At 51.8% G+C, this 27,647-nt stretch overlaps 3 protein-coding genes across 9 annotated transcripts in view; 2 read left to right on the top strand and 1 right to left on the bottom strand.

Moving 5' to 3' along the window:
• The first annotated feature begins 81 nt into the window (after window positions 1–81).
• SERPINF2 (serpin family F member 2) lies at window positions 82–7,656 on the top strand. 2 transcript variants are annotated; one of them, XM_014826995.3, is made up of 10 exons: window positions 82–212; window positions 1,414–1,480; window positions 1,614–1,652; window positions 1,774–1,836; window positions 2,107–2,308; window positions 2,788–2,931; window positions 3,079–3,282; window positions 3,780–3,922; window positions 5,630–5,834; window positions 6,479–7,655. In XM_014826995.3, exons 2-10 carry the CDS (start codon window positions 1,418–1,420, stop codon window positions 6,889–6,891), a joined length of 1,476 nt encoding a protein of 491 aa, XP_014682481.1. In that variant the 5' UTR covers window positions 82–212; window positions 1,414–1,417; the 3' UTR covers window positions 6,892–7,655. The 2 variants fall into 2 exon arrangements, with proteins under 2 accessions (XP_014682481.1, XP_014682482.1); XM_014826996.3 differs by having other exon boundaries at window positions 126–258; window positions 6,479–7,656.
• A 5,683-nt stretch (window positions 7,657–13,339) lies between these two features.
• On the top strand, window positions 13,340–24,628 carry SERPINF1 (serpin family F member 1). Of its 4 annotated transcripts, none has more exons than XM_044745022.2 (10): window positions 13,340–13,522; window positions 13,644–13,783; window positions 15,846–16,011; window positions 17,544–17,635; window positions 19,420–19,618; window positions 20,280–20,435; window positions 20,846–21,049; window positions 22,236–22,378; window positions 23,377–23,587; window positions 24,244–24,628. In XM_044745022.2, the coding sequence occupies exons 4-10, from the start codon at window positions 17,552–17,554 to the stop codon at window positions 24,498–24,500; spliced, it is 1,254 nt and encodes a 417-aa protein (XP_044600957.1). In that variant the 5' UTR covers window positions 13,340–13,522; window positions 13,644–13,783; window positions 15,846–16,011; window positions 17,544–17,551; the 3' UTR covers window positions 24,501–24,628. The 4 variants fall into 4 exon arrangements, with proteins under 4 accessions (XP_044600957.1, XP_070338709.1, XP_044600958.1 ...); XM_044745023.2 differs by having other exon boundaries at window positions 13,372–13,522; window positions 15,846–15,946; XM_070482608.1 differs by lacking the exon at window positions 15,846–16,011.
• Window positions 24,629–24,898: 270 nt separating this feature from the next.
• Window positions 24,899–27,647, bottom strand: part of SMYD4 (SET and MYND domain containing 4) — a 42,545-nt gene continuing 39,796 nt past the window's right edge. The window contains exon 11 of one of the 3 annotated variants that reach the window (XM_014827043.3): window positions 24,899–26,838. In XM_014827043.3, the coding sequence (XP_014682529.1) occupies window positions 26,685–26,838 (154 nt within the window). In that variant the 3' untranslated portion in view covers window positions 24,899–26,684. Of the gene's footprint in view, window positions 26,907–27,647 lie in introns of all 3 variants that reach the window. The other 2 variants (XM_014827044.3, XM_014827045.3) reach the window with 2 other exon arrangements.

Raw genomic sequence — 27,647 nt, 5'->3', positions numbered from 1 at the left:
AAGGGGCTTCTGGCCCCAATATCAATGTTTAACCGGATATGCAGGTCAATATTTACCAGAAGAGAAAGCAATCTGAACAGGGGTTGGCTGAGAGCAAAGGTCCAGGTGGGAGGGGAGGGCTCCGCTGGGCTGGCCGGAGCACGGGCAGAGCGAGGGGAGCACCCAAGTGGGGCCAGAGGGACATCGTGTGCAGCGGCGAGGAGCCTGCAGAGGTACGAGGGGAGGGGCGGTCAGTCTGCCCCTTGAGCAGGAGAGGAGGTAGGAGCTGCCCACCTGGCTGAGGGGATCTGGGCTGAACTTATTCAGGAGGCCTGTTGTTTCCCAGCTTCCTGAGGTGATGAGGAGCCAAAGTGGGGGTTCTGGGGGGAGTCTCTCTAGGACTTGAAAAATTGGAGGCCTTTTCTTGCCAAGGAGATTCAAAAGCCCAGGTTGGAGATCTGGGTCCTGACCAAGGGCCCTTGTGTGTGATGGGGGTGGGGCCAGGGGTGATAGAAGGATCCTCCAGAAGGACTGGCCCTAAGGCGGGAGCCGGGTCGGGGGCTGTGAGACCTGCTCCAAGGCCAGACTGAAACCTGCCCACCTCCACTCGCCAGCCTGGCTTCCCGGAGCTGGCCTGCGGCTGATTGGGGGGCAAGAACTGTGTTTCCCGTAAGTCCAAAGGTGGCTTTGGCCAGAGTCATTCATTGGGCTGTGCTGCTGGGTCAACAAAGCGGCTTTCCAGCCCACCCCACCACCCCTGCTGAGACCTCAGGGCCTCATAGGCCTGTCTACCCTTGTGGGCAAGACCAGACCAGCCAGAAAAGGTAGACCAGATGGACAGCAGGCTGGATAGGCGCTCTGGGGAGGGAGCCCTGGTACAGAGGAGGCTTTGGGGCAGGCTTCCCAGAAGAGGAGCCCTGGGCCAGGTTGACAACAGCCGTTACTGAGTGCCAGTCATTGTGCTCAGGGCTCACGAAGACTGTCTTATTTTGGTCTTTACAATACACGTGAGAAGAGGCAGGGACTTTTGCCACCATTTTACAAGAAACGGCAAAGCCCAGAGGGTTAAGGGAGATGTCAAGGTCCTCTGGCAAGAGGCAGAGCCTGGATTCAAACCCAGGTCTGATTCACAACGCCAGGCCTTGAAGAATAAGGACTTTTTTTGTTTTGATAATATTTTCCCCCTAGGAACCCAAATATTCTCAGTGCATGAAGTGTGAAAAACCAGGAAAACAAAGGGAGTTAAAAAACAAGTCAGGGGGACATCTGCCCTCGGAGATGAGAACCACTGCTAGGAGTTTTGGGGGTGTGCTGTAGCTGGTGTTTGCCCCGCAGCAGTAATCGCTCAGGACTTCGCCTGCCTATGAACGCGTGGGTGGGATGCCACGCGGGTATGGGGGCGAGGTGGGAACAGAGGCTTCCCGTCCACAACAGGAACATGGCGCTGCTGCCGGGACTCCTGGTGCTCAGCTTGTCCTGCCTGCAAGGCCCCTGCTCTGCGGTGAGCCTGGGCTGCGGTCTGGGTGGGGTGGGGAGAGGCCAGGGGTCTGAAGGGGGCAGAGGAGGGGCACTGATCCGAGGGAGGATGGAGCTCTGAGGGGATCCCCCTCCTCTCCTCATCCCTCTCTTAACAGTTCTCTTCTGTGAGCGCCATGGAGCACTTCGGCCAGCAGGTACTGGGGAGTGAGGGGCGTGTGCCTGGGAGGAAGGCCCCGAGGGGCCTCACCTGCGGCTTGTGCAGGGTGGGGGACCTGTGAGAAGGGTCACTCTCCATCAGCTTCCTCCTTTCTTCAGGTAATCAGCGGGCTGTCGCAGGAGAAGGTCTCCCCACTTCTCCTCCTCAAGTTGGGCAACCAGGTACAACCAGGTGGGGCTGGGGAAGAGTGGGCGGGGCCCGAGGGCGGAGTGCCAATCAGCAGGGGCGAGGGAACTGAGGGGCGTGGCCGTGAGGCTGAGGAAGGGATTCAGTCCCCAGAATGTCATTGCCCATATGACTCTCCCTCTCCTCTCAGGACTGGAACCAGGCCCTGCTGCCTGCCCCCAGTGACAGGAGCTATGAAGGAGATCTTCACCACAGAACCTAGAGCTGACCCCTTGGCCCCACTGACCCCTGATCTGTCTCTGCAGGAGCCTGGTGGCCAGGCTGCCCTAAAGAAGGCCCCAGAAGACTGCAAGAAGGCCCCAACCCCAGAGCAGACCCACAGGCTGGCCCAGGCCATGATGGCCTTCAGCACAGACCTCTTCTCCCTCGTCGCCCAAAGGTCCAGCAGCCCCAACCTCATCCTGTCTCCTCTCAGTGTGGCCCTGGCACTGTCCCACCTGACACTAGGTACTGTGACAGCACCTTCCAGATCAGCAGAGCTGGGAGGCCAGTAGGAACTCACTTCCAAACCCCCCAGAGTTTACTAGTGGGTGGTTCCTCCATCAGGGGCACTTGGATGTTTGGTAAAAATGCAGATTCCTGGGCCCACCTCCAGACTCTGTGAATCAGTTCCCAGGGATTGGGCCGAGGGATATGCTTCTGGTGTTTTTTATGCAAGAGTTCGATAGCTACAGTGCCTCCATTATGTGAAACTAAGGTCCAGAGAGGGAAGACAATTTCCATGAGGTGAGGTCGCCCAGACTGTCAGAACAGAGATGAAAGTGGGACTTGGGAGTCCTGTCACTCAGACCAGTTCAGTGGACATGGGAGGAGAGCATGTGGACCTCTGGGCATGCTCACCGTGGGTATTCAAGAGGGACTAGAGTGGGCAGTGGGGGTGGGAAAGAACCCCAGCCTGGCCACAGCCAATGTGGGCTCCCCTCCAGGTGCTCAGAACCAAACACTGCAGAGGTTGCTGCAGGTGCTACATGCAGACTCAGGGCCCTGCCTCCCCCACCTGCTGAGCCGCCTCTGCCAGGACCTGGGCTCTGGGGCATTCCGATTGGCTGCCAGAATGTACCTGAAGAAAGGTAGGTGCTGGTGGCAGGGAGCTCCCTAGGTAGTGCCCTGTGGTGGATAGGGGTGAGAGAAATGGGTTTGGCCTCAGGGAGCCAGTCAGATCATTGGTGGGTGTGGCGTGCCAGCCCTGGGAACAGCTTGTGACCCATTCTGTGTAGGACTTCCCATCAAAGAAGACTTCCTGGAACAATCGGAGCAGCTCTTTGGCGCAAAGCCCATGAGCCTGATGGGAAGGAAGGAGGATGACCTGGCAAACATCAACCAATGGGTGAAGGAGGCCACCGAGGGGAAGATTGAGAATTTCCTCTCCGAGCTGCCAGTTGACACAGTGTTGCTTCTCCTCAATGCCATCCACTTCCAGGGTGCGCTCCTCCTCTTTGCAAGTCCCCGTCCCCTGGCCCAGCAGCCCCTACCCCTGGCCTGTAGGCTGAGCTGGGTTGTGCAGGCTTTGTTCTGAGGGTCCCTCTTCCTCCTCAGGGCTGGGCTAGGAGGCAGGGAGCCCTCTGGATTGTGGGTTGCAGGAGAGTAGGAGACAGGCAATGGTGTGTCAGAGAGGGGCCCCAGGAACTGGATGGGGCTGTTGTGGAGAGAAGACCCTAGGAGAAACCAGTCTGAAAAGACCTAGGGGGAGGTTCCTGGTAGCGTAGCAGGGCATGGGAGAATGCAAGCCCAGATAGCAAAAACGCTACAGGGAAGGGACCTCAGATCAACTGGGTATCAACTGGCACAGCACCCCCTGGGGTCCTGACCTCCACCTTTCATCCCTTGAGTGGGTTCTGGGTGGGATGGGGAAGAGGCCGGTGGTAGAGAACCCATCCTGGTCCCAGTCTATGTGGCCCCTGCCCTTTGCTGGATGCAGGTTTCTGGAGGAGCAAGTTTGACCCGAGCCTCACCCAGAGAGACAGTTTCCACCTGGACGAGCAGTTCACTGTGCCGGTGGACATGATGCAAGCCCACACGTACCCGCTACGCTGGTTCTTGCTGGAGCAGCCTGAGATACAGGTCACCCTTGATTGCCAGGCCGGGCCTGGTGCTGGGAGGGAGGGAGGGGAGTAGGCAGGCTGTAGTGCAGGCACAGGAGTGGGGAGCTGCGCCCCACCTTCCTTGCAGTTGTGTCCCTGGGGCAAGTGGCTCTGAAAGGCCTCACTATGCCCCCATCCAGGGGGACTGAGGCTCTGGGCTCTCCAAGGTTCACTCATTCAACGAAACTACATTGGGCATTTGCTGTGGACCAGATACTATCCTAGGCACCAGAGATTTAGTGGAGCACAGGGAGACCAGATCCCTGCTCTCAGGAGGGAGGATGCACAGCACCAGCACATGAGCAAACACGTATCAGCAGGATGATTTCAGATGGTGGTGAGTGCTATGAAGGGAAAAAAAGGTGATTTATTAGTCTATTAGTGCCTGGGGAAGATGTTTTAGATAGGGTGGTCAGGGAGCATTCTTTGAGGAGGGGGCACTGAGTTGAGACCCAGGTGATCTTTGGTTAGGGGGGTTATTACAAGGGCGCATGGGTTGTGGGGCAGCAGAGGGAGCACTCCAGCAGCCGTGGAGCCACCCAGGGCCTAAGCACCCCTGAGCCTGGGAGGTGCGACCTGAGCTCTCACTCTCCTTAGAAGGGTGGATCTGATGGGGATGGATTTGTCAGCATCCAGATGGGACATTCTGACTGGATACAGTGATATGCCGAGCTGATCTCAGGTGTGGCTCCCTTGCTTCTAGCCTAAATGTGGTCCCCTTGGCTTGGGCACTGATCCCTGGGCCAGTCAGCTGTGGCTGAGATGAGTCTTGGTTCGTTTCTCAAGGTCAGCATGACACAGACCAGAGCCACTTCTCTGGCCCCCCTGGGAGGGGCTGTGGGCGAGGCAAGCCCTTGGAACAGCATCCCGGCCTCTCTCCAGTTCACCCTGAGAGGAGGATGGTCTGGTTCAGCTCTCCCCCAGTTTTCTTCCTGCTGCTCCTTCCCTCCGGGCTGTGTCCTGCCTGCTCTTCCTTCACCTTCTTGTCTCCATTCCTTGTCCTTCTTGGCCTTCCTCTCCCTCAGACACTGCAGGCAGGCCCAGGAGGCCAGACACTGCCCTTCTCCTCCTGCCTGCAGGGCTCTTGCGCCTGGGCGCTCTGCCTGAAGCCCCAGGAGTCACAGCTGCAAGAGACCATGGAGCCCAGTGGTTTCCACACTTCTTTAGCTGCAGAAAGCTCGTTCACATGAAATCTTACCCCCAATCACAGTATATATACACGGCTGGGCAAAGTCAATGTTGAAGGTGAGAGGGGCTTGGAGAGGACCGCCCTTTGCAGTGGCTCCTCCGCAGAACCTGGGCCAGCTTGAAACCCAACAATCCAGTCCACCATACAGGTGGAGAAACTGAGAGGCGAACACAGGGGATTCCTCACCCAGCTCACAAGGCTAGCTGGCAGCTAATCAGGAGAGAGAAAAACACCATTTGTTGGGTGCCGCCCACGTGAGACAGTCTGCTAGAAGCTTTAAAAGCGTCTCTTTCAGGCACACGTCAACCTGCAGTGTGGGCAGGTAGTGTTACTCCGCTTCACAGATGAGGAAGTGGAGGCTGAGGGAGGCTGAGCCCGCACCTGAGAAGGATGGACAGGAAGCCAGGTCCATCTGTCCCAGAAGTGCATGCTGGTGCAGACCCCTCCTACGTCTGGGTGCTTTCTGGTCCTCATGCGGTCTTCTTCGCTTGTCTGTAGGTGGCTCATTTCCCCTTTAAGAACAACATGAGCTTCGTGGTCATTGTGCCCACCCACTTTAAGTGGAACGTGTCTGAGGTGCTGGCCAACCTGAGCTGGGACATCCTGCACCAGCCCTTGCTGCGGGAGAGGCCCACCAAGGTCCAGCTGCCGAAGCTGCATCTGAAATGCCAGCTGGACCTGGTGGGCACTCTCGGACAGCTGGGTAAGGAGGCTGGGCATGGGATAGTCCCCGGGGCCTTCCTGGGCAGGGCGGGTGAGGAGGAAGCCCCCAGCTGGCAGCGAGTCTGAGTCAGAGCTAGCCTTGTGTCCTGGCCTTTTCCGGGGCTTAGGGAAGTGAGAGGGTTTGAAAAGAGCACCTGGACCCTCTGTCCTGGCATGGGCTGGAATGGCCCAGAGCTTGAGGACCTGCTCTGCCGAAGACTGAGCATTGTAAAGAATCCTGGGTGGAGAGCCTGGGGTGGCATGTGAGCCTTGCTGGCTCTCCTGGAAGGGGCACTGCACTGGGCAGTGGGAGCCCACCGTGTACAAAGAGCTCAGTGGAATGGGGTGAGCAGATAAGGCATCAGGTACTTACAAGTCAGCTTAGTGATAAGACAGAGGGCTGCTCTCCAGTTTACCTGGGGGAACATTAAAAAGGTACCTGTCTGGACTTGGGGGCAGGCGATCAGAGAAGGCTTCCTGGAGAAGTGACCTTTAAGCTGATACTTGAAGGTTAAATAGGAGTTAACCAGGGATATGTGGGTTCAAGGTATTCCTTGGCCAGGATGCCAGACACCTTCCCAGGCAGGTCCAGGCAACCTGTGGGGCAGAAGGCAGCTCTGACCAGCCATCTCCTGCCCTGGGCAGGCCTGCAGGAGCTGTTCCAGGACCCGGACCTGCGTGGGATCTCTGACCAGAGACTGGTGGTGTCCGGTGTGCAGCATCAGTCCACTCTGGAGCTCAATGAGGCTGGCGTGGAGGCAGCCGCGGCAACCAGCGTGGCCATGTCCCGCATGTCCCTCTCCTCCTTCATCGTGAACCGCCCCTTCCTCTTCTTCGTCCTTGAGGACACCACGAGCCTGCCCCTCTTTGTGGGCAGCGTGAGGAACCCCAACCCTGGTGCACAGCAGGAGCGCAAGGAGCAGCAGGATTCCCCTGACGAAAAGGACTTCTTCCAGAGCCTGAAAGCCTTCCCCCGCGGAGACAAGCCCTTCGGCCCTGACTTGAAACTTGAGCCCCCCTCGGAGGAGGATTACCCCCAAATTGACAGCCCCAAATGAGGGGCCGTGGCCACCAGCATCCTGAGTCCCTGCCAGGACCAGCCTCTCAACTCATGTGACTCTATTCAAACAGCTCCATGAGATTAGGAGCGGGGGCCTGCGGGGGCAGTCTGGGAGAGGAGAGGAGCCGTTCTCTCCCATCCCCTCTTGGGGAGTTTGGGGTAGGGTGGGGCCGGGAGGAGAGCAGGCACCAGGGCATCGTGGGCCTTGATCCCACGTCATTTCTTCCAAAGGGGTTCTAAGGGTGTCCTTGTTTGGGGCTTGGGTGGAGGGGCAGCTGTGGATCCCCTTTGTCAGGAAGGTAGGTAGGTTATTCCCTAAGTTGGCTGGGGCACCTCCACATTTGTTTACCAGAGAGGGAAGGACAGGAGGGATGGGATGCCCCGGCTGGGGAGAGGAGAGACAGGTCCTGAGGGTGGCCCTGGGGGCAGAGCAGTGTCCTGGGTTGGACACTGTGGGTCAGCCTTGTCCTGCTTGCTGGATGGGGGCTGGGCATCCTATGTAACTGCCTCTGCCATGACCTGCCCAAGGCCCACCGGCCTCCAGCCCACCCTGATGCCCTGTCACCTCAGTCTCCCACTGGTCCTTGGAGGTACGAACACTGCCAGGACTCCCCTTCCTTCCTCTTTCCTCTTCCTCCTCTGCCCTTGTCTCAGGGGCTGGGGTGGGGTGGGGGAAGGGAGCCATTAGCTTCCTAAGGCTCTTTTGTAAAGTTTTTGTAGTGATTTTTATGCCACCTGAATAAAGAATGAATGGGCCTGGCTGCTTTGATGTCACTGTTCTGGGCATGGGTGGGGGCATGGGTGGAGAGAGGTGGGGAGGAGAGCAGACTGCATTGAGTACCACGCTGGGCCCCGAAGAAGCAGCGGCCCTCTCTGTGCCCTGTTGGGTCTCTGGCCACTCACCAGCCCTTCTCCACTGTGCAGTCCCCTCTGACCTCGGCAGGCCTTTCCAGGGCCCCCTCCACGCCAGCCTGGCTCTGCTCTCAGCCTGTTCCTCTCTACAGGGCTCAGGCAGTCAGCAATAAGGGTGGCTCAGAATAGCACCAGCCTGTTGGTTTGGGAGAAGAACTGGCAATTAGGGAGCTTGGGGAGTTTCTAATTACATGCCGGCCCCTCTGCCAGGAGCTGGCGCCCGCCAGCCGGGGGGCAGCCTGCTGGGAGCACTCAGCTCCAGCTGGAGGCTGTGAGTGCCTGAGGATTTGAGGGAAGTGGTTGGGGGCACCTTGGCACAGGGCTGGAGGAAGCATGGGTGTCCATGTGGGTGGGCCCTTGTCTGTGAGTGCAGGGTGTCCATGTGGCAGCAGCTACCTGCAGCCCTGAAGTGCAGTGGCTAAGAGCAAGGGCCTGGGGTGGGATCTTGCTTCATAGGAACTAGCAGTGTGGGGAGAGAGGTAATCAGTAAAGTGAAATATACAGTATGTCAGAGAGTGATAAGAGCTATGGTGAGAAATAAAGCAGGGAAGGGGGACGGGGAGTGCTGTGAGGGATGGCCTCCCTAGAAGGTACCACTGGAGGAGAGACTTGAAGGAGGTGAGGGCAGGCATCACGGAAATTTTGAGGAAAAGCATCCTGGGCAGAGGAATAGCAAGTGCAGAGTTCCTGAGGTGGGAGCGTGCTCAGAAGGTTCAGGCTGAGTTCAGGATGAGCAGGAGACCCGTGAGGCTGGAGTGGAGGGCGCAGCGGGGAGGAGAAGGAAGGAGTCAGAGAGGAACTGGGGACAGTCACAGAGGGCATTAGGGCCAGTGTAAAGACTGTGGTTTTTATCTTAGAAGAGGTAAGAGGTCATTGGAAAGTTAAATCAGCAAGCCCACCAGCTTAATTTTACCTCCAAAGGCTTTCTCAGCTCCTCTCCATTTCTGCTCCTGTCATGGTTTGGATCTAGTCACTGCCGGGGCCTCCCTGGTCCTCCCTGCCACTGGGCTGGCCGCCTGAACCGCAAATCCTTATCAAGCACCTCCCATGTGCTCAGCAGAGCACCAAGCTCTGGGGATGCAGCACTGAACACGCAGACAGCATCCCTACCCTCCAGAACTTAAATCTAGTTGTGGAGTGGTCTAGACAATAAACAAGTTGAAATTTTGTGTTGAAATATAGTATGCAAAGTACAGAAGCCGTAACTCTACCTAAGCTTAATGAATTTTTTCCTGAACTAAGTACCCCTATGCAACCAGCACCCAGATCAAGACACAGCACTCACTCTCCTGATTTCTAACAGGCTAGTTTTTCCTGGTTTTGAACTTTAGATGCAGGAGTCACACAGTCTGTGCTCTCTTGTGTCTGGCTTCTTTCATTCAACTTCATGTTTGTGAGATTCATCTGTGTTGTTGCGGATGGCAATAACTCATTCACGGTGGAAGGCTTGTAATTGAGGGGTGCCACACTCTGATGTGAGCTCTAGAAGGCTCACTTGGTTGCTGTGTGGAGAACAGAAGACAGAGGGACAGACGCAGGAGCAGGGAGACTTGTTAGCAGGCAAGAGATGTAGGTGGCTTGGCCCAGGGTGCTGGATGCCAAAATGAAGGGAAGTGCTCAGAATTCAGATACGTTTTTCATGGAGACATTTTAGAATTAGATAGACTGTATGGGGGACGAGGGAAAGGCTCAAGGACAGTGGGTTCATCATTCAAATTTCTGGATTTTTGTTTTGAGCAAATGGGTTTTACTGAGATGGGAATGAGAGAGACAGATTTTAGGATTGACTGGAGATTTCCACTTCAAACATCTTATGACTGAAGTGCCACACTAATACAGAGTGACCATAGGCCTCAATCTGCCTGGAGAGTTCGAGTTATGTCTGCGGTTCCAGCTTAATTAATAGCACCTGCCTTTGCTCTGCAAAGTGTTTGGATGATAAATTATATGTGTATCTTATCTATTGGGCATCCATGTGCATATGTCAAATAGGCAACTGGATATCTTGCTCAGGGGTGGAAGTATACATTTGGGAGCATACACACGCACTTAAAGTCATGGAACTGGCAGAAATCACCTAAGAGGAGATGGAGATGGAGAAGAAAACAAGTTCCAGGATCAAGCCAGAAAAGAGATGAAAAAGATGCAGCGTGTGAGGTGGGATTAAAACGAGAGGATGTGGAAAGTCAGGGTTTCAAGAAGGAGAATGAGTCTGCTCTGCTACCTGCCGCCAAGGGCAGAGATGTCCATTTGGTGGTCAGCACGGAGGTCACCCGTGAACTTGGCAACGGCAGTTTCAAAGGAGAGGTGGGCACAGAAGCAAGTCTGGGGTTGAGGAGGGGATGGAGCTAAGACAGCGCAGACACGAGTACAGAGCTCTTTCCCATGTGGCTGTGAGGAAGAGCGGGGAAATGGGCGCAGCTGTAGGGCATGTGGCATAAAGGAAGTGTCTTTAATGAGGGGAGTGATAGGGGATGTCTGAAGGCTGTGGAATGATCCTTCAGAGAGGGACACACTGATTATGCAGGAGAGGAGCTGCCTGCAGGAGCAGAGTCCTGGAGGAGCAGCCTTGGAGGCCCTCTCCTTTGGCAGGACGGGACACATTCCTTTCTCGGTAATTGGAGGAAAGAGAAATCTGCTTTCTTTATAAGTTATTATGAAATAATTAGGACATACAAAAAAGTATAATGAATTGCCTGCCACTGCCCAGCTTAAAAAATATTCTCAATACAGCAGCAGCCCCACATGCCCTTCCCAGTCCTTCCTCTGCCCCCATAACCATCATCCTGAATTTGGTATTTATTATTTTCATGCATTTCTTTTACTTTCACCATGAGAGTTTTTATCTGTAAGTGGTACACAGTATTGTGTTTTTAAGCCTTGCATGAATGTATCATCCTGTTTGCATTCTCCTGCAACTTGTATTGCTCCATATTGTGAGATAAATCTGTGCTGATATACATGGCTTCCCTGAATTATTTCTCACAGCTTTAGATTTTTCCACTCTTTATCAAGTCTCCTGTTGATGGATATGCAGGGAGTTTCCATCTTTTTTTTTGCCACTACAAACAGTACTCGTATAACATCCTTTTTTTTTCTTAAAGATTGGCCCTGAACTAACATCTGTTGCCAATTTTTTTTTCCTTCTTCCCCCCAAAGCCCCCCAGTACATAGTTGTATATTTTTAGTTGTGGGTCCTTCTAGTTCTGCTAATGTGGGACACTGTCTTAGCATGGCCTGATGAGCTCAGGTCTGAGCTCAGGATCCGAAGTGGGGAAACCCTGGGCTGCCGAAGTGGAGCAGGAGAACTTAACCACTCGGCCACGGGGCCGGCCCCAGCTATAACATTCTTGTCCATACTTCCTTGTGCACATACGTGGAGTCTTTTCAGCTCACATGCTTAGGAGTAGAATTGCTGAGTTGTGGGTTGGGTTGACCCATCTTTAACTGCCAGGGCTGCCACATACAGTTATGCACAACTTTGCCATTTGTTGTCAGATGGTTCTTCAAAGTAGCTGTATCAGTTTGCATTCTCACCAGCAGGGCATAAAAGATCCTGGTTGCCTACATCCTCACCAACACTTGGGATTGTCAGACGTTTTACATTTTGCCCATCCGATGAATGTGAAATACACTCATCAAATTCTGGTTTTAATCTGCATCCCCCTGATTACTGGTGAGGATAAAACATCTTTTCATCAGTTTATTGGCCACTTAGGATTCTTCTTCTGTGAATTACCTGGGCCCATTTTTCTGAATTGTTTTTCTTTTTCTTAATGATTTGTAGTTCTTTCTATACTACAGTTAGTAATCTTTTTCGTCAGTTATCTGTGTTACACATATTTTTGCCCAGTGTGAGGCTTATTTTTTCATCTCGCTTTATAGTATCTTTTCATGAAAACAAGTTTTTAATTTTAGTGCCAAATTTATCAATCTTTTATAACTTGTATTTCTTTTGGGGGTCTTGTCTAAAAAAAATCTTTCCTACTCAGAGATCACAAAGAGATCTATACTTTTTTCTAAAATATTTACAGTTTTTCCTGTTGTATTTGTGTTTGTAGTTGCTTTTTAAAGCATTAAAAATATCTCTGAAAGGATACATAGGAAAGAGATTAACATCAACTGTCTCCAGGGAGTAGAATCAGGTGACTGGAGATCAAAGCGAGAGGAAGACTTCACTGTATACCTTCTGTTGCTTTTGACTTTTGAATCATGTGAACAAAATACCTATTCAAAAATAAGTAAATAATTTAAATAAAAAGTCATTATATAAGGTTCTGCAAAAACAGACATCACTTTTCACATTTAAATCTCTAATTTACCTAGAGTTAATTTTTGTGTATGGTGTGAGACAGGGATCCAGTTTTAACTTGTCCACATGGATAGTCATGCCCTTCCCACATTTCTCACTCTTATTCTTATTCACCCTTCAAGACTCAGCTTAGATTCATATATTCCAACTGCGCTGCCACAGTACCCTATAGAGCAATGTTGTGCAATAGAAATACAATGCAAATCATGTATGTAATTTAAGATTTCCTAGTAGCCACATTAAAAAAGAAATAGGTGAAATTAATCTTAATAATGTACTTTATTTAACCCAATGTATGTAATCTGTGTAAAAATTATTGAGATAGTTTACATTGTTTTTATACTAAGTATTCAAAATCTGGTGGGTATTTTACACCTGCAGTAGATCACAACTCAGACTAGCCACATTTCGAGTGGCCACACTGTGGCTAGTGGCTACTGCATTAGACAGTGTTGCTATAGAGACTGCTACCACAGAATGTGCTGCGTGCGCTATGTTGGAACGAGCTGTTCTCATATCAGCCTGTTATTAGCTAGTAAGTTTCTGGCAGGTGGGCCCTGAGTCTTATTCACCTATGTATTCCTTCTCCTCCGTGGACCTAGCGAGTGCCTTGCACAGAGGGACTCAATTTCTTGTTGAAGGGATTGAACTCGGACTGTCGACACTCATCCTTATATAAAGCTGAACCTTGCCCACTGGAAAGCTCTACCCACGGGCCCCAGCTCTGCTCCCTGAAGCCTCACATAAAATAAGGTTCCCCTGTATGTTCTCTTCCTCAAGCTAAATATTCCAGAGCGCCCTCCTTTCCTTCTCTGCATGACCACGGGCTTTTGGCCAGGACTCATATCTGCCCAGAAAACCTTCTGTTACATTCTCTAATTCTTTCCCGCATTGGTATTTTAGTTTCACAACCACATTGCAAGTTCCTAACCATCCCGCGGGGAGCAGGGCTGAGTGTTCTGTTCTCCAGGTGACCGCTATCGTGCCTGGGTAGGTGCTTGACACACCCTGGGCCTCTTCTCAGTACTAGTGTTTGTAGTATGTCTCATCATTTCTCCCTCTGGTCAGATATTTTCCCCACTGCCCTTTCTGATCTTCAGAAATCACAGAATTTCAGGGCTAAAAAGTGCCCAGACATCCCAGTTCCATCCCTTCCTTTTTCAGCCGAGGAAAGGGAGGAACTATGAGAGTTGTCTTGCCCCAAACCCCAGTTAGTGCCAGAGCCAAAGACCAGGAAAAACCCAGAGTCCCAGTACTGGGCCAGTGTTTTCTCCACTCTACCAGCCTGCCTCCCAGGCCTCCTTCTGCAAGACTCTTCCTCAGTCCTATCTCCCACCCAGGCTGACCAGGGTGTACCCTGGGGTGGGACCACAGGCAGTGAGGACAGCCAGGGCCCGAAAGAAAGGTCTGGTAGGGGAGTGGGGTGTGTGAATGTGTGTGTCTTTCGGGTGTGTGGCGGAAGGGCAGCAGTGGGTTAAAGTTGACACCGGACAATGATGCAATCACAGAATCCAAATTGAGTGCAGGTCGCTTTAAGAAAGGAGTAGCTGTAATCTGAAGCCTGCTGGACGCTGGATTGGGAGGCAGCGGAAAAAGCTCCCGTGCCTGCAGGAGCCCCCTCAGTGTGCAGACCTAGGCTGGGCGCGGAGCTGCAGCACACCCACAGGTAAAGCAGCTCCCTGTCCGGTGTGCGTGGTCAGGGGAAGACGGGAGAGGCTCCCCTGGGCTGGGGGTACTGGGGAGAAGCAGGAGTAACCCAGGGAGTAGAAAAGAGGGGTGCAAAGGAGAGGATGTGGGGACACAGTAGCTCTTGCAGCTTGGGCCCCAGGGTGAGTGGATGAGAGAGGGCAGAGGGAATTTGGGATCAGAAGGGAAGGACCCAATTATCCCTAAACCCCACTGCCCCACTAGAACAGGCTGAAAGACCTTTGAATGAAGTGGATGGGAAACAATGGAGGGGGCCGTGGCCGGGAAGAAGCAGAGAGCTCAGCTGCTGGCTCCGGTCTGGGTAGCAGCTCACAGGGCCTCTGCAGCCCTGAGGGAAGGAGGTTGACCTGGAGCTGTGCTTCCACCAGGGCAGTTAGGGAGGCAGCGCTTCCTGTAGCCCAGCCCTGGCTTGGACTCAGCTCCCTGCTATTTTTTCAAAATCAACTGGTGCTGATTTCAGAGGCAACTTCTCAACACTGCCAGGCAGCTGGACTGTTGAGCCCTGCCAGAGGGCTGGGATGGAGGAGAGCTGGGTCCTTCTATCCAGCACCCACCCTTTTTCTTTGGTCAAATGAGCTGCCAGTAAAAGCTGGGAGATCAATGGGGTTTTAGCCTCTCGCAAACAATGACCGCTATTTAGCCCAGCCAGTGTACGGGGTTTGGGGGCTCAGCTGCCAGTGCTGGAGAGAATGGCTGCCTGCACCCTTTCCGCTCCTTGGGGAAAGCCACAGCAAGGAGAGGTCTGGGCCAGAGAAACACTGCAGACTTCCCAGAAACCCCAGCACTGTCTGGCACATGCCCATTCAGCAGGAGTTCAGCCCTTAGGCTGAGGGTGGGATGGGAAGGGGGCCAGGGAGTTCTGTTCCTAGGGGTGGTCCTTCTTGCGTGTGGGCGCATGAAACGCACGGGCACCCTGGCCCAACTCATGCAGGTTCCAAGACTTCACAAGGGACATTGCCTGGGGACTGGTGGAGTCCCCAGGGGTGGGGTGTGCCTGGAAGGGACCCTTTGGAATCTTCCTCCCAGAGCCAGAGGAGAGGGTGGTGCCCTTCCCCGCACTGCCCATGAGCCATGTGGCTTGAAGGCTGTGTGGTTCTGGGAGGAGCAGAAGGGATGGTGTTTGTCTCACAACTGGATTTAATCTGAAACACATGTACTGGCTCAAATTTATCCTCCCAGCTTGAAGGCAAGATCACAAAATCCAGTTCCTTGTGTTTCTTGATTTGGACAATGTGGCAGCAAGTGAGGCCTGACCTTGGCCCAATACGGAGGATCTCTCTCTCTCCTATGCCCTCCCCCACCTGGTAGGACAAGAGTCTGGCATGGATACTGCCCTTTGGACAGGATGCCATCATTGTCCCTGTGCCCCTGGCCGGGCAAGGGCTGCCTGCCCCTGCCCACAGAACACTCACCTTGGACAAGGCATTAAGTGTGCTCAGAGGGGCCCCCCACATAGGCCTTTACTCTCTGCCCTCTCACTGCTCCTGTAGGGGGCTTTCAGTAATCTCTCCACTTCCTCATCCCCAGGGCTTGAGGTGGAGGATTCAAAGAGCAGACATTAATACTACACGTCCAGTTGTGGACCCATGTTGGCTTTCCCCTCCAGGGCCCCTCACCTCATCTTCAGTTCTCAGTCCGCCCATGTGGTGACAGTGATCACAGGACCAGGGGCTTGGGCTCAGATTCTGTAAGGGACTCCTACAGAGAAGGTCCCACGTTCAAGTGCATTTGAACTATGAACTTAAACACTATGCCAGGATGGTCCCTATCTCCTCCCTCCTATCTCAATTCCTTATGCTGGCCAGAGGGACTAGAGCTAAGGGCTTTTTCCTCTGGCCTTGCCACCCAAGCATCTCACTGAATCTTCAGTCTCCAATACACCAGTCTGCTGAGGCTCAGGCAACAAAGGCTCCTGCCAGCTGTGGGTGGGGCCGGCCTGGCGGGGAGAGCAGCTGTAAGCCTGGATGGTGTTAAGGTCTCCTAACTTGCCCTACAGAAAGCTTTTCCTGTTGTCTCAACAGAAGATTTCTCCCTGAGCGGCAGCGACAGCTGTGTGGAAGAGCAGCTGGCTGAGGATACAGGGGTCCCTGGAGCTCACTCTGAGACACGAGCTCAGGAGGAGGTTGGGAAACAAAGCCCGGCTGGTTCCCACCGGCAGGCCTGCTGTGAGCTGGGCCAACACAGAAGGCAATCTTTCCTTTTGTTGCCCTTCATGCTCAACAATGTTGTCCAGCGGATTATCAGACTTAATTCTAAGGACTTTGGCCAAAAATCACACACCGCACTCCCAACTTTCCTGTTGCTCTGAGAAGTCAGAAAAGTGTGTGTGTGTGTGTGTGTGTTGGGGGCGGGGGTTGTTTATGGGTATATAAAAGGATAATGAAAGAGCATGAGACCCTTGGCGTGTCTGTGTGTTGCAGGGGAGGGGAGAGGCAGGGCAGACAGACTGTAAATTCTTGACTTGGCAATACGGATGGAGGGAGAACACGGACCAGCCAAATGTCCTGGTTGCTGAGACCTCTCACTTTCTAACCAGGAGGCCTCTTGGAAGATCTTATCTGTAAACCACCCCCCACCCCCACCCCCAGCTGCCTTCATCTTCCCCACCCCACATACACTTCCTGACTCGGGGGCTGAGCTCATAGATGCAGTGGATGCAGAAGGGTAAGGGATGGTGGAGAACAGAATCCTGGACCCAATTTCCCTTTTCCCTGTGGGCCAGGGGCCAGACCAGAGTCCGGTCAGAAGAGGCCACTGCTGGGGAGGGGAAGGCATTTGGGTGGTCTTACTAAGAAGCGGGGTTGTTTAACCTGAAGGAAAGAAGGCTCCAGGGGTATAAGAGCTATTTTCCAGCTGGTAGGGGGAAGAGGGCCTGGCTCCCCTGGGAGAAGCAGGGCCCTGGGGCTCCAATTGTAGGGGGACACGTTTTGGCTCAGGGATCATTGGAGAGCTCCCAGGTCTCTGGCACTGTTAAGTGCTATTAAGGCATTACCTAACTTAATCCTCCTCACAGTAGGCAAGAACTGTTTGGCTTCCATTTTACAAGAGAGGACACTGTGATTTAGAGAGCTATTAAGACACAGAATTGAGATTTGAACCCAGGCTGTCTGACCCTACACCCAGGACTCCTAACCATGAAGTAAGAGCTCTTGACACAGAACTGCCTGAGAAAGGATGAGTCCCTCTGAGGCCACAGGTTCTCGGCCAGAGGAATTCAAGCAGAGTCAGAAAACTTCTTGGGGATGGCAGGGGCTGGACCGGACGCCTCCATTCTCCAATCTCTGTGATTCTACATGTGACACCCAGGTTCTGCCCCCACTCTGTTACTAGACATTGCCCCAAGTCCTATAGAAGGAGCTGGTCAGGTGTGTCCAGGGAAAAGCCTTGGTACGCATTCGTGCTAGACTACGCTCCACACAGAGACGCCACTGCTGCATCTTCACTGCCCTGGAGCTTTAGGTTTGAAGGCGGGTCCCCTGACACAGACAATGGGATGAAAGCACTAGCTTACCATATGACTGTGGGATGCGAGGCAGGTGGAGGGGTAGGGAGGACACTGCTGAGAGGAAGAGACCATCAGGCTGAGGGTCCGCTTCCAGCTTGGGGAGTCTGGAGGGAAGGTGCCTGGTCCTGCTAAGCCTTCTGCTCCCTGCCCAGGGTGGCCTGGCGTGCAGGGGGTGGGTGAGGGAAGCAGCCTGCTGCCTCTCACTCTCTTGCAGGCCCCGGGATGCAGGCCCTAATGCTACTCCTCTGGACTGGAGCCCTCCTTGGGCATGGCAGCTGCCAGAACAACGCCGGCGGCCCAGAGGAGGTCAGTGGGGATGGGAGAGGGGGTGGCGGGTGGGGCATGGGGGGTGTCAGCTATCCCAGCCCTTCTGCAGCAGGCAGCATGCAGGGCAGGAGCGGGGCACCCAGGTTGCAGGCCTTTAGGTCTAGACAGGGAAAAACAGAGAGAAAACGTCTTGCCTTGCCTTTCAGAGAACACAGTGGGGACAAAAATAAGATCCAAAAAAGTGAAAAGCAAAAGCTCTCTAAACAAGCCCAGGGCTGTCCCTTCAGCGAAAACTTTTCTCATTTCCTTGCATGACTGTGGGTCTCACTGATGGGTGGTGATCTCAGATATTAGTTCCAACGGTGACCAGGACACAGCAGAGATGCAAGAGCATGGAAAGCTCTTTTCTGTCCAGAGAGAGCACAGCTGGGTTGCAAAGGCAGATGCAGACACTCGGAGAGAAGCCTATGCTTTGTGACAGTGGGGGTTGACTTACATGAGGGACCAGGGCAGCTAGGGCATATTGGCTGGACCCCTGGACTTTGTTGTGAGTTCCAACTTGGAATCTGCCTCTGCCCCTTACTAGCTTTGTGACCTGAAACAAGTCACTTTTACCTGAGCCTCTGTTTTCTTATCTATAAAATGGGATTAAAAATACCCATTCTTGGGGGCCAGGCCAGTGGCATAGTGGTTAAATTGGTACACTCCGCTTTGGTGGCCTGGGGTTCGCAGGTTCGGATCCTGGGTATGGACTTACATATCACTCATCGTCATGCTATGGTGGCATCCCACATACAAAATAGAGGAGGATTGGCACAGATGTTAGCTCAGTGACAATCTTCCTCAAGCAAAAAGAGGAAGATTGGCAACAGATGTTAGCTCAGGGCTAATCTTCCTCACCAAAAAAAAACCCCACAAAAGCCAAAAAGCATTCTTGGGGCTGGCCCCATGGCCTAGTGGTTAAGTTCAGAGTGCTCTGCCTCAGTGGCCCAAGTTCAGATCCCAGGCATGGACCTACATCACTTGTTGCTTGCCATGCTGTGGTGGCAACCCACACATAGAGGAAGATTGACACAGATGTTAGTTCAGGGCAAATCTACCTCAGGAAAAAAAAAATTCCAATCCTTACAGGGCCATTGTGTCCAGTCAGTTATTTTTCATCTATTTAACACCTACTCTGTAGGTGCTAGGAATGGATGGAAATATGACTCAGTTCTTACCTTCAAGGAACTCAGTCTTTTGAGACATTAGTCTTTTGGGGTATCAGACAAATATATTAATAAGTATGAAATGAAGTAACTCAAATGAAAAGAACTAGCACAGAGCAGGGCACATGGTAGGTGGTTAAATGTAAATGAAAGTTGACTCTGAAAAAAGGTCAGAAAACCAAAAGGCGCCTTCAGATTGGGGCGATCAGGGAAAGTCTGTGGTGAAGGTGATATTTGATCAGGACCATGAAAGACGGGGGGCTTTGACGGAAGGTCCAGGTGGAGAGCTGAGAGCAGACGACAGCCTGGTCTGGACTAAGAGCAGGGTTTGTTGGGAAGGGAAACTCCACTCTTTTTTTTTGTTATGTGTCACAGGCCTGAGGCTCATAGGTCACGAGTATTTAAACTTGGTCAGCTAATCTCTCTTCTGGGCTGCCTCTCCCCAGCAGAGAGCTCCTGTGTGTTGAGGGAGCACAAACTCATTCCAACGTGAGGGTAAACATACCACACTCAGGCAGGACGGCCCTGAGGGGCCAGCACGGCCATCCTGCTCAAAGCGATGCGGAGCCCAGCCATCCACTGCTCATCTCCACTGGTCTTTGAACCCAAATCCAGGGCTCCCCAGACCCTGACATCACAGGGGCACCAGTGGAGGAGGAGGATCCTTTCCTCAAGGTCCCTGTGAACAAGCTGGCAGCGGCCGTCTCCAACTTTGGCTATGACCTGTACCGCGCGAAATCCAGCATGAGCCCCACCGCCAATGTGCTCCTGTCCCCACTCAGCGTGGCCACAGCACTCTCTGCCCTTTCACTGGGTGAGTTCTCTGATGTAGAAAGTCCCAGAATCCTAGAGCTGCCACCCAGCCTCTGTGCATATACGGCTCTCAAGGTCCTAGAGACCCTGTACCTCAGGGAGGGGCGCAGAGGCGCTGAGACTGGCCAAGCGGGGTCCCAGCGTGGGCAAGTGGGAGCTCGAGGGCTGTGCACACACCATTCCCTTGCTACTGGGACAGAGCTGAGCACTGCTGATGCAGGGTGTGGCCTCGGGACCACTTAATGACGGGGTGACTTTGACACTCATCGGTTCCTTAAATGAGCTTCAGCTGCATGCCAGCCATTCAGCTGGGTTCTGGGGACATAACCGCACACAAGTAGGCATGTCTCCATCATAACTCAGGTCAGAGTTGAGTTCACGGGGGAAAGTAACAAACAGGGAACTACAGACAGTCTGGCTGGTCCTGTGATGAGAGAAGCACAGGGACTTGTACCCCTCACTCCCACCCTTCTATCTCTCTAGGCCCGAGGCCCTCAGCCTACTTTAGGAAAACCTCTATTCCTTGCCCCCCTGGAATGTCTCCAGTATCAGCAGACAAGACTACGAGCAGAGTGGCCCCGCCCTGTCAGGGGAGCGGGCCTGACTTGGGGCCCTGGCCTGGCGGGCAGTCATCAAGGCTCAGACCCTTGTCTCTCTGGCAGGGGCGGAACAGCGGACAGAGTCCAGCATTCACCTGGCTCTCTACTATGACCTGATCAAGAACCCAGACATCCACGGCACCTACAAGGAACTCCTTGCCTCCGTCACTGCCCCCAATAAGAACTTCAAGAGTGCTTCCCGAATCATCTTCGAGAAGAGTGAGTGTGCTGGCCAGGCTGCCTGAGGTGCATGGGGCTCTAGGCTCCATCCAGGCGGGTTTCTTTCTAAACAGTAGATCATGTCTGCCCATACCAGGCCTGGCACTGGTGAGCAGGAAGGTACCCCATGAGCCCAAAGAGGATCAGAAAGAGGAAGTGGGCTTAGGGAGAGAGTGGGAGGGGTTGGGGGAGGACAGTAACATGAAGAGAAAGGGCAATGAACGAAATCTGTTGTTCCCTCTCCAGCGCCTGGGGAAGCTGGCACAAAGTCCCAGCAAGTCACAGGGAGACGCTAGGAGGAAGTCAGGGCCTGCTGAGTGGTAAACCAGAACCTAAGCTTGGCATGCTCTCAAAGAGGGGATGCTGGTTCAGCTCTCAGAGCACACTAACTCCGCTCCATCTCTTCCCAGAGCTGCGCATCAAATCCAGCTTTGTTGCACCACTGGAGAAGTCATATGGGACCAGGCCCAAGATCCTGACTGGCAACTCTCGCGCGGATCTTCAGGAGATTAACAACTGGGTGCAGGCCCAGATGAAAGGGAAAATCGCTAGGTCCACAAGGGAAGTGCCCAGTGAAATCAGCATTCTCCTTCTTGGTGTGGCTTACTTCAAGGGTGAGGGCTTCTCCACTTCTCTTTTGGCCAAAGGTGGATGGTGGGCATCAGAGGGGGCAGGAACGGGTGGACGTCAAAGCCCTAGTTCAACATGAACCCAGAGGCGAAGCCAGAGGAGGACCTCAGAAATGCACTTGCCTGAGGGCTATCTGCTCGTCCTCTAATGCCAGTGCCTACAGAGTGTGAGAGGCTTGTGCACAAAGACCAGCACGGGAAGAAAGCATACCTACTCTGGGACCCGTCTGGGGCAGGCACTGTTGGCTATCTGGCTGGAGTCAGACAAGGGGCCAAGCCCAGCTCTGCCTCCACCGGCTGCAGAGCCCTGCACCAGCTCCACAGCCTCTCTGGGCCTGTCTTCTCATCTCTAACACGGGGACGATACACTTACTTCAGAGGCACCCTGTCGACATCGTCTCCCATCTTCACATCAACCCTAGCACTGTGCCCAGGACACAGCAGGTACTCCACAAACTGTGTCAGTTCTCTACCAGCATTCTTCTAGGCTGCAGTGATGTGGCCAAGACCATTCCATGGGCCCAGTGTGAGGCCAGCCCCATGCAGATAAGCCTTGGATGGGGTTTTGGGCAACCTCCCTTAAAATGCTTTCTAACCGTCTATCAAGCAGTAGCAAGAGTGGACCCCCAAACTCCTAGAGAAAAGCCCTACTTGAAGTAGTGATCTCCAGGGAGTGAAAGAAGCAGTTACAGACCAGCAGGGTAAAGGCCATGTTGAACTAAGGGAGCTTGGTCTTCACGTTGCTGTGTGAGCACTGGCAAGTCACTTCACCTCTCTGGGCTTCAGCGCCTTTTCAGCTCTGAGAGGGGTGATGGGATGAAGCTAGCTGAGGTCCCTTCCAGCTCTGACCTCCTCCGATTCCGTCTCCTGGACACATCACTGGGGAAGTGTGTACCAGTTTACTTTTCTCCCAGACTGTCACAGAACTTGCATAATACAGTTGGGCAAATCAATAAAATCAACGTATTTCCTTCTGAGTTTACCTACGGAAGGTATTGAGGGTCCTACGGGTACTGTGGCCCAGATCGCACATTCCGAGGGAGAGCTATTCCCTGATGTGTCAGGCCCTCCCACGACTAAGATTCCTTTTGCCAGACAACTTTCAACACCTGGGGGCTTTCAGCTTTCTGGTCTCCTGGGGGCTCAGGACACTCCATTTGTTTCATTCCAGGGCAGTGGGTAACAAAGTTTGACTCCAGAAAGACTTCCCTCCAGGATTTCCACTTGGATGAGGAGAGGACCGTGACAGTCCCCACGATGTCAGATCCGAAGGCCATTCTACGCTATGGCTTGGATTCTGATCTCAACTGTAAGGTCTGTAGGGGCAGGGTGAGTGGTGGGTGGGGGGAGGGACAAAGACAGGCAGGATGGTGCAGTGGAAACAGAATGACCTTTGAGATCTGACAGTTATCTAAATTTTACCTGCTGGCTGACTTTCAGCAAGTTAATATCTTCTCTGACCCTTTCTTCTCCTTAAAATGAAAGAGAATAGTTACCAAAATTTATCCTCACAGCGTTTGTCGTAAGGATTAATAAGGTAGTGTGAAATGGCCCCTCTAGATTGGGCACTCAACTGTTGGTGTTTTCTTGTCTTTTCTTTCCTTCTTTCTCTCTTTATTCCTTTTCTCGGGGGGAGAACTTTTAATTTTAGAATTCAAAGCCAAACTTTCAAAAACTGTCACAAACTTCAAATTGCTGGCATTCTAAGTTTTTCACATATACCTGACTTCTTTTAATTCTAAGTCAGTAGTTCTTACTTAACCTTTTTCTTTGGGAATCTGACAACATGCCTGAAACACTCAGAAATGCCACGTACACACATGCACGCATTTCTGTATACGATTCCAGGGGCTGTTGGGACTCCTGACGCCATTGGTCCCATGGACCTTAGTGTAAGAATCTCTGCTCAAAGCATCTGCTTTCTTGCTGCTTCTGAGCCCAACGCCCCCACTTCTAGTCCAGGGCTCTGTACACTCATTAACTGTTGGCAGACAAATCTTGGGAGAAAACACAGACCTGGAATTCATTTCTAGCTCCTTGAAACCACAAAAGGAAATTCTTTTAACAGATAAGTTCAGTTGGTATTAGGCTGAGGTAAGAAAAGACAACAGCTTGCTTTCTGAAGGAACACCAGTAGACGTCTTGCTGCCAGAAAGCAGTGGCCTAGAGGGACAACTGTGAAATAGATTAGGGGCTGGGGAAAGTTCGGGCAGGGCCCCATCACAGGAGAGGAGAAGGCAGCTTGGGATGTGTGTTATCCCTAGGCTCTTGGGCTCCAAAGGACTAATCCATGTGCTTCCTCCCTGTTTCAGATCGCCCAGCTACCCCTGACCGGAAGCATGAGCATCGTCTTCTTCCTGCCTCAGAAAGTGACCCAGAACTTGACCATGATAGAAGAGAGCCTCACCTCCGAGTTCCTTCATGACATAGACCGAGAGCTGAAGACTGTGCAGGCAGTCCTGACCATCCCCAAGCTGAAGCTGAGTTACGAGGGTGAAGTCACTAAGTCCCTGCAGGAGATAAGTATGTCTGCGAGACTCCTTTGCTCTGGGGGTGGGTGGGGTCAAGTCTTTGAGCCTTCCACTTTGCTAAGCAGAACTCGAGGGCTCCATGGCCTTGTAGGAAGCCATGGAGATGATCCCTTATTCTAAAAGTGCTGGCAGGGAAGATTGAACTGCCTTCCTTATCAGACTCATTCCTCAGCCCCATGAGCGTACCTCCTATCACAGGAACTTAGAACACTGCCTCTCAAGAGAGCTCTGTTGACCTGGTTTCTAATCTTAACCTCACTTGCTGTGTGCTCTTGGGCAAGTCACTTAACACTTAACTAGCCCAGAGCTCTACATACCTCACAGAAGGTCAAAGTGGTGTTCTACTCTCAGCTTGCTTGCCTTCATGAGAATCAGGATTGTGGGGGCTGGCCCCAAGGCCTAGTGGTTAAGTTTGGCACACTCTACTTTGGTGGCCCAGGTTTGGTTCCTGGGCACAGACCTACACTACTCATTGGTGGCCATGCTGTGGTGGTGACCCACATACAAAAAAGAGGAGGACTGGCACAGATGTTAGCTCAGGGTGAATCTTCTTCAGCAAAAAAAGAAAAAAAAGAACCAGGATTGTATTCTTCTTTGTGATGTTGGTTAAGGCAGGGTTTTAATGGAAATCTCTCTCAATCTCTGCAGAGCTGCAATCCTTGTTTGATTCACCAGACTTTAGCAAGATCACAGGCAAACCTCTCAAGCTTACTCAAGTGGAACATCGTGCTGGCTTTGAGTGGAATGAGGATGGGGCAACCAACCCCAGCCAAGGGCCCCAGCCTGCCCACCTCACGTTCCCCTTGGACTACCACCTTAACCAACCTTTCATCTTTGTACTGAGGGACACGGACACAGGGGCCCTTCTCTTCATAGGCAAAATTCTGGACCCCAGGGGCACTTAATGCTCTAGCTTAATGTTCAAATACCCTAGATGAAGAAAACCCTAGAGGGATGGCAGATTATATATTACGTGAAGGCTGCCCTATAATGTTTCAATGTATCCTTTTCAATAAAAGTGCTTTATCCTTAACTTTTGTTACACTGTTCCTCCTCCTATTTTGAGCTATGTTAAGTTTAATATGAGGATAAAGAGCCCTTTAAGAATTTGCTGGTCCTGTAATTATAGTTTGGGTCTATCTAAACTCTGCAGAAAGTCACCATTTATAAGAACTTTTAGTTATCTACATTGTATAATGCAGGGACTGATTCTCTGCTGTGGCAGTACTTACGTACGTTGATGGGACCACTAATCCCCCCAAGAAGGTATCCGCGACCCCCACAATCAGTGGAGCACACTCTTACAATAAACTAGACTTCAGGTTTTAATGCAAGCACGGATATCACTCCATCAAGCTAATGTCACCTGACAACATAGGATAACACACGGACAGATAAGGGAAGTAATTTGTAACTTCAGGAAATAATTCTATATTTTACAGAGCACTTAAAGAAAGCTCTTGAATGCACATTAAATTGGACCTGATGCAGAAATTCCAAACATATTCTTTTTAAGGAAGTATGCCTATTTTACAGAGTACAACAGGGCCTTTTTTAGGAACATGAAACATGCCAAGTGTTTGGAAAAGAGTAACTACAGAACAGTCCACAGGTCAAAGGTTTTCTTCTTGAAACAGTTAGCTCTACCAAAAAATCTCACTGGCCACCACCTTGCCACTGTGAGTTAGTAGAAAGGAGGATAAATGAGATTCTGCCTGTCCTTCATTCAAGTGTTTCAATGTGAGTTGGCACGTCTTGGGCCTGGCCCGGGGGTGGGGGGCCCTGGCATGCTTTTCCACTAACTCATCTGAACCACTTGGTCACCAATGCTGATACAGCAGCCAGGGTTCAGACCTAGAGACTCTCCCAGACTTCTGACCAGGTTGGGCCATAGACTACCGCCATACATCCAGGCGGAAGAGAGTTATCATCTCTACCTTCTGTTTCTTAAATTTGAAACCAGAGCAGCAATGCCCACCCCGTCAGCATCGTCTGAAGTATTTCCCCATTCTCAGTACTTATGTCATCTGTACTTCATTTGCCGGCTTGGGGAGGTCTGGTAGAAAAAAGTAGTCTCTTTTCAGGCTTGCTAATAAACAGAACTGAGAGAGGAGGCCCATGTGTTGTAAAGTCACTGCTACAAGCTTGACTTTATTAGTGTTTGGTCAGTGAGTCTTCCAAGAGTACTGATTAAAGCCAGGTAATAAAGACTGGGAAATTGGTAGAAAACAAACTGAGAGTTGCTTTCATAGGAAGAAACTGCCCAACAATAAAATGGTCCCATATTTACAATTTACACTCCATCAGTTTTAACAGAGGATTCAAGGAAGCTAGATACTATAAAGGAAACTGTGTCTCCAGAGGTAACGAGCCTCACTGATTTCTTGCTTTATAATTATTTTTCAATTACAATACAACTACTAAGAGTGTAAGTTCCCACTGGAGTGGTGCACAACATTTCATTACTACTAGAAACCACAGGAACGTTCAGGGAAACAGATTATCATCATTTAGTAAGGTGGCATCTAGCCCAAATCCCCAGCTAACGTCCAGATGCCTGCAGATCAGCTAAAATCCTTTTAAAGGGTTTAGGCTCTCCAGATACTCGTTTTAAGTCTTGTCTGTGAACTGGGAGTTTTTATGGGAGGGCAGTTAACTATTTCAAGAAAGATTCATCAAAACAGGTGAGCATCTCTCCAACTGCAATGCTTTTCCAGTCCCCCTGCCATTCATACCCTAGGCCTGTGACTGTCAGGCGAGTCCTATATTTCCTGGCAACAGCTCAGCAGCAACAGAACCTCTTTTTTTAATTTTTATTTTTTTTAAAGATTTTATTTTTCCTTTTTCTCCCAAAGCCCCCCGGTACATAGTTGTGTATCTTTAGTTGTGGTTCCTTCTAGTTGTGGCATGTGGGATGCCGCCTCAGCGTGGCCCGATGAGCGCACCCAGGACTCGAACCGGCAAAACCCTGGGCCTCCACAGCGGAGCCAGAGAACTTAACCACTTGGCCACGGGGCTGGCCCCAACGGTACCTCTTTAACTCATCCCACACAGGCTCCTTTCCTATGGGTCAAAGTCCCCTTGGGATCCTACAATGAAGGTCCCCCAGGGATGGGCGGCAAGTCCAATAAACAGGATTTCATCTTTTGTAGCTCCTGGATCTCGTCATTCCCAGGGCCATAGTGCACCAAGAGAACCTTTTCTGCCTTTCGTATTGTGTTCAGAGCTTCGGGTACTGCAAACCTGAACCAGAGGAGGGAAGAATCCACTGATTCACTCAAGCACACGTTAACTGAGGGCCTACTCACACCCTGTGAAGAACATAAAGTAGATCATTTTTGTCCTCAAGGATCTTACAATCTAGAAGGGCAGATAAGACACTTTCACAAACACACTGCAAGGCAGAGTTTGAGAACAAAGTTATGAAAAAAGTATAAAGATTTCAGGATCCTGAGAAACAGGTAAATCTCAAAGCATTATTTGATATTTACTCCAAGGTTTACTCAAGAGTCTTCACCTTAGGGTAACCGAGTCCCCGTATGACCTAACTCTGCAGTCCTTTTCTCTCTCACCAAATGGACTGCCTCTATGCCTCAGGTATGAGGTACACCCACCAATCAGAATCTTAGGATTGAGCTTCAAACACTTTCTCACATCAATGTCCAACAGTGGCCACTTTATCAAGGCTGGAGGTATCTCGTCTAGAAATACTGAAATTAGGGCCTTCGAGTCATCTCAGTTGCAAAAGTAGATGAGGCACCAAGTCATTAGCGCTACTGTTCTCTCCCTTTAACTTTTAAAGCAGGGTTTCTCAACCTCGACACTACTGACATTTTGGGCCAGATAATTCTTAGCTGTGGAGGGCTGTCCTGTACAGTGGAGGGTGTTTAGCAGCATCTCTGGCCTCCACCCTGAGTCACAACAATCAAAAATGCCTTCAGACACTGACAAATGTCCCCTGGGGGGCAAAATTACTCCTGGTTGAAAACAATGGTTTTAAAAGGCATAGGACTAGGGAGAAGGAAGAGCCGCTGGAGTTGAGCGTGCTGAGA

Source organism: Equus asinus, chromosome 13 (assembly GCF_041296235.1).
Source record: "Equus asinus isolate D_3611 breed Donkey chromosome 13, EquAss-T2T_v2, whole genome shotgun sequence".
NCBI classification, from domain to species: domain Eukaryota; kingdom Metazoa; phylum Chordata; class Mammalia; order Perissodactyla; family Equidae; genus Equus; species Equus asinus.
This window is presented reverse-complemented; position numbering and strand designations above follow the sequence as displayed.

Excerpts from the sequence above, each read along its gene's own strand:
- SERPINF2 (XM_014826996.3), top strand. The coding sequence starts at position 1,418 with ATGGCGCTGCTGCCGGGACTCCTGGTGCTCAGCTTGTCCTGCCTGCAA. Across the intron at positions 1,837-2,106 it reads TCCTCAAGTTGGGCAACCAG|GAGCCTGGTGGCCAGGCTGC; the intron begins GTACAACCAGGT and ends CTGTCTCTGCAG. Across the intron at positions 2,932-3,078 it reads CAGAATGTACCTGAAGAAAG|GACTTCCCATCAAAGAAGAC; the intron begins GTAGGTGCTGGT and ends CATTCTGTGTAG.
- SERPINF1 (XM_070482608.1), top strand. The coding sequence starts at position 17,552 with ATGCAGGCCCTAATGCTACTCCTCTGGACTGGAGCCCTCCTTGGGCAT. Across the intron at positions 19,619-20,279 it reads ACTCTCTGCCCTTTCACTGG|GGGCGGAACAGCGGACAGAG; the intron begins GTGAGTTCTCTG and ends TCTCTCTGGCAG. Across the intron at positions 22,379-23,376 it reads ATTCTGATCTCAACTGTAAG|ATCGCCCAGCTACCCCTGAC; the intron begins GTCTGTAGGGGC and ends TCCCTGTTTCAG.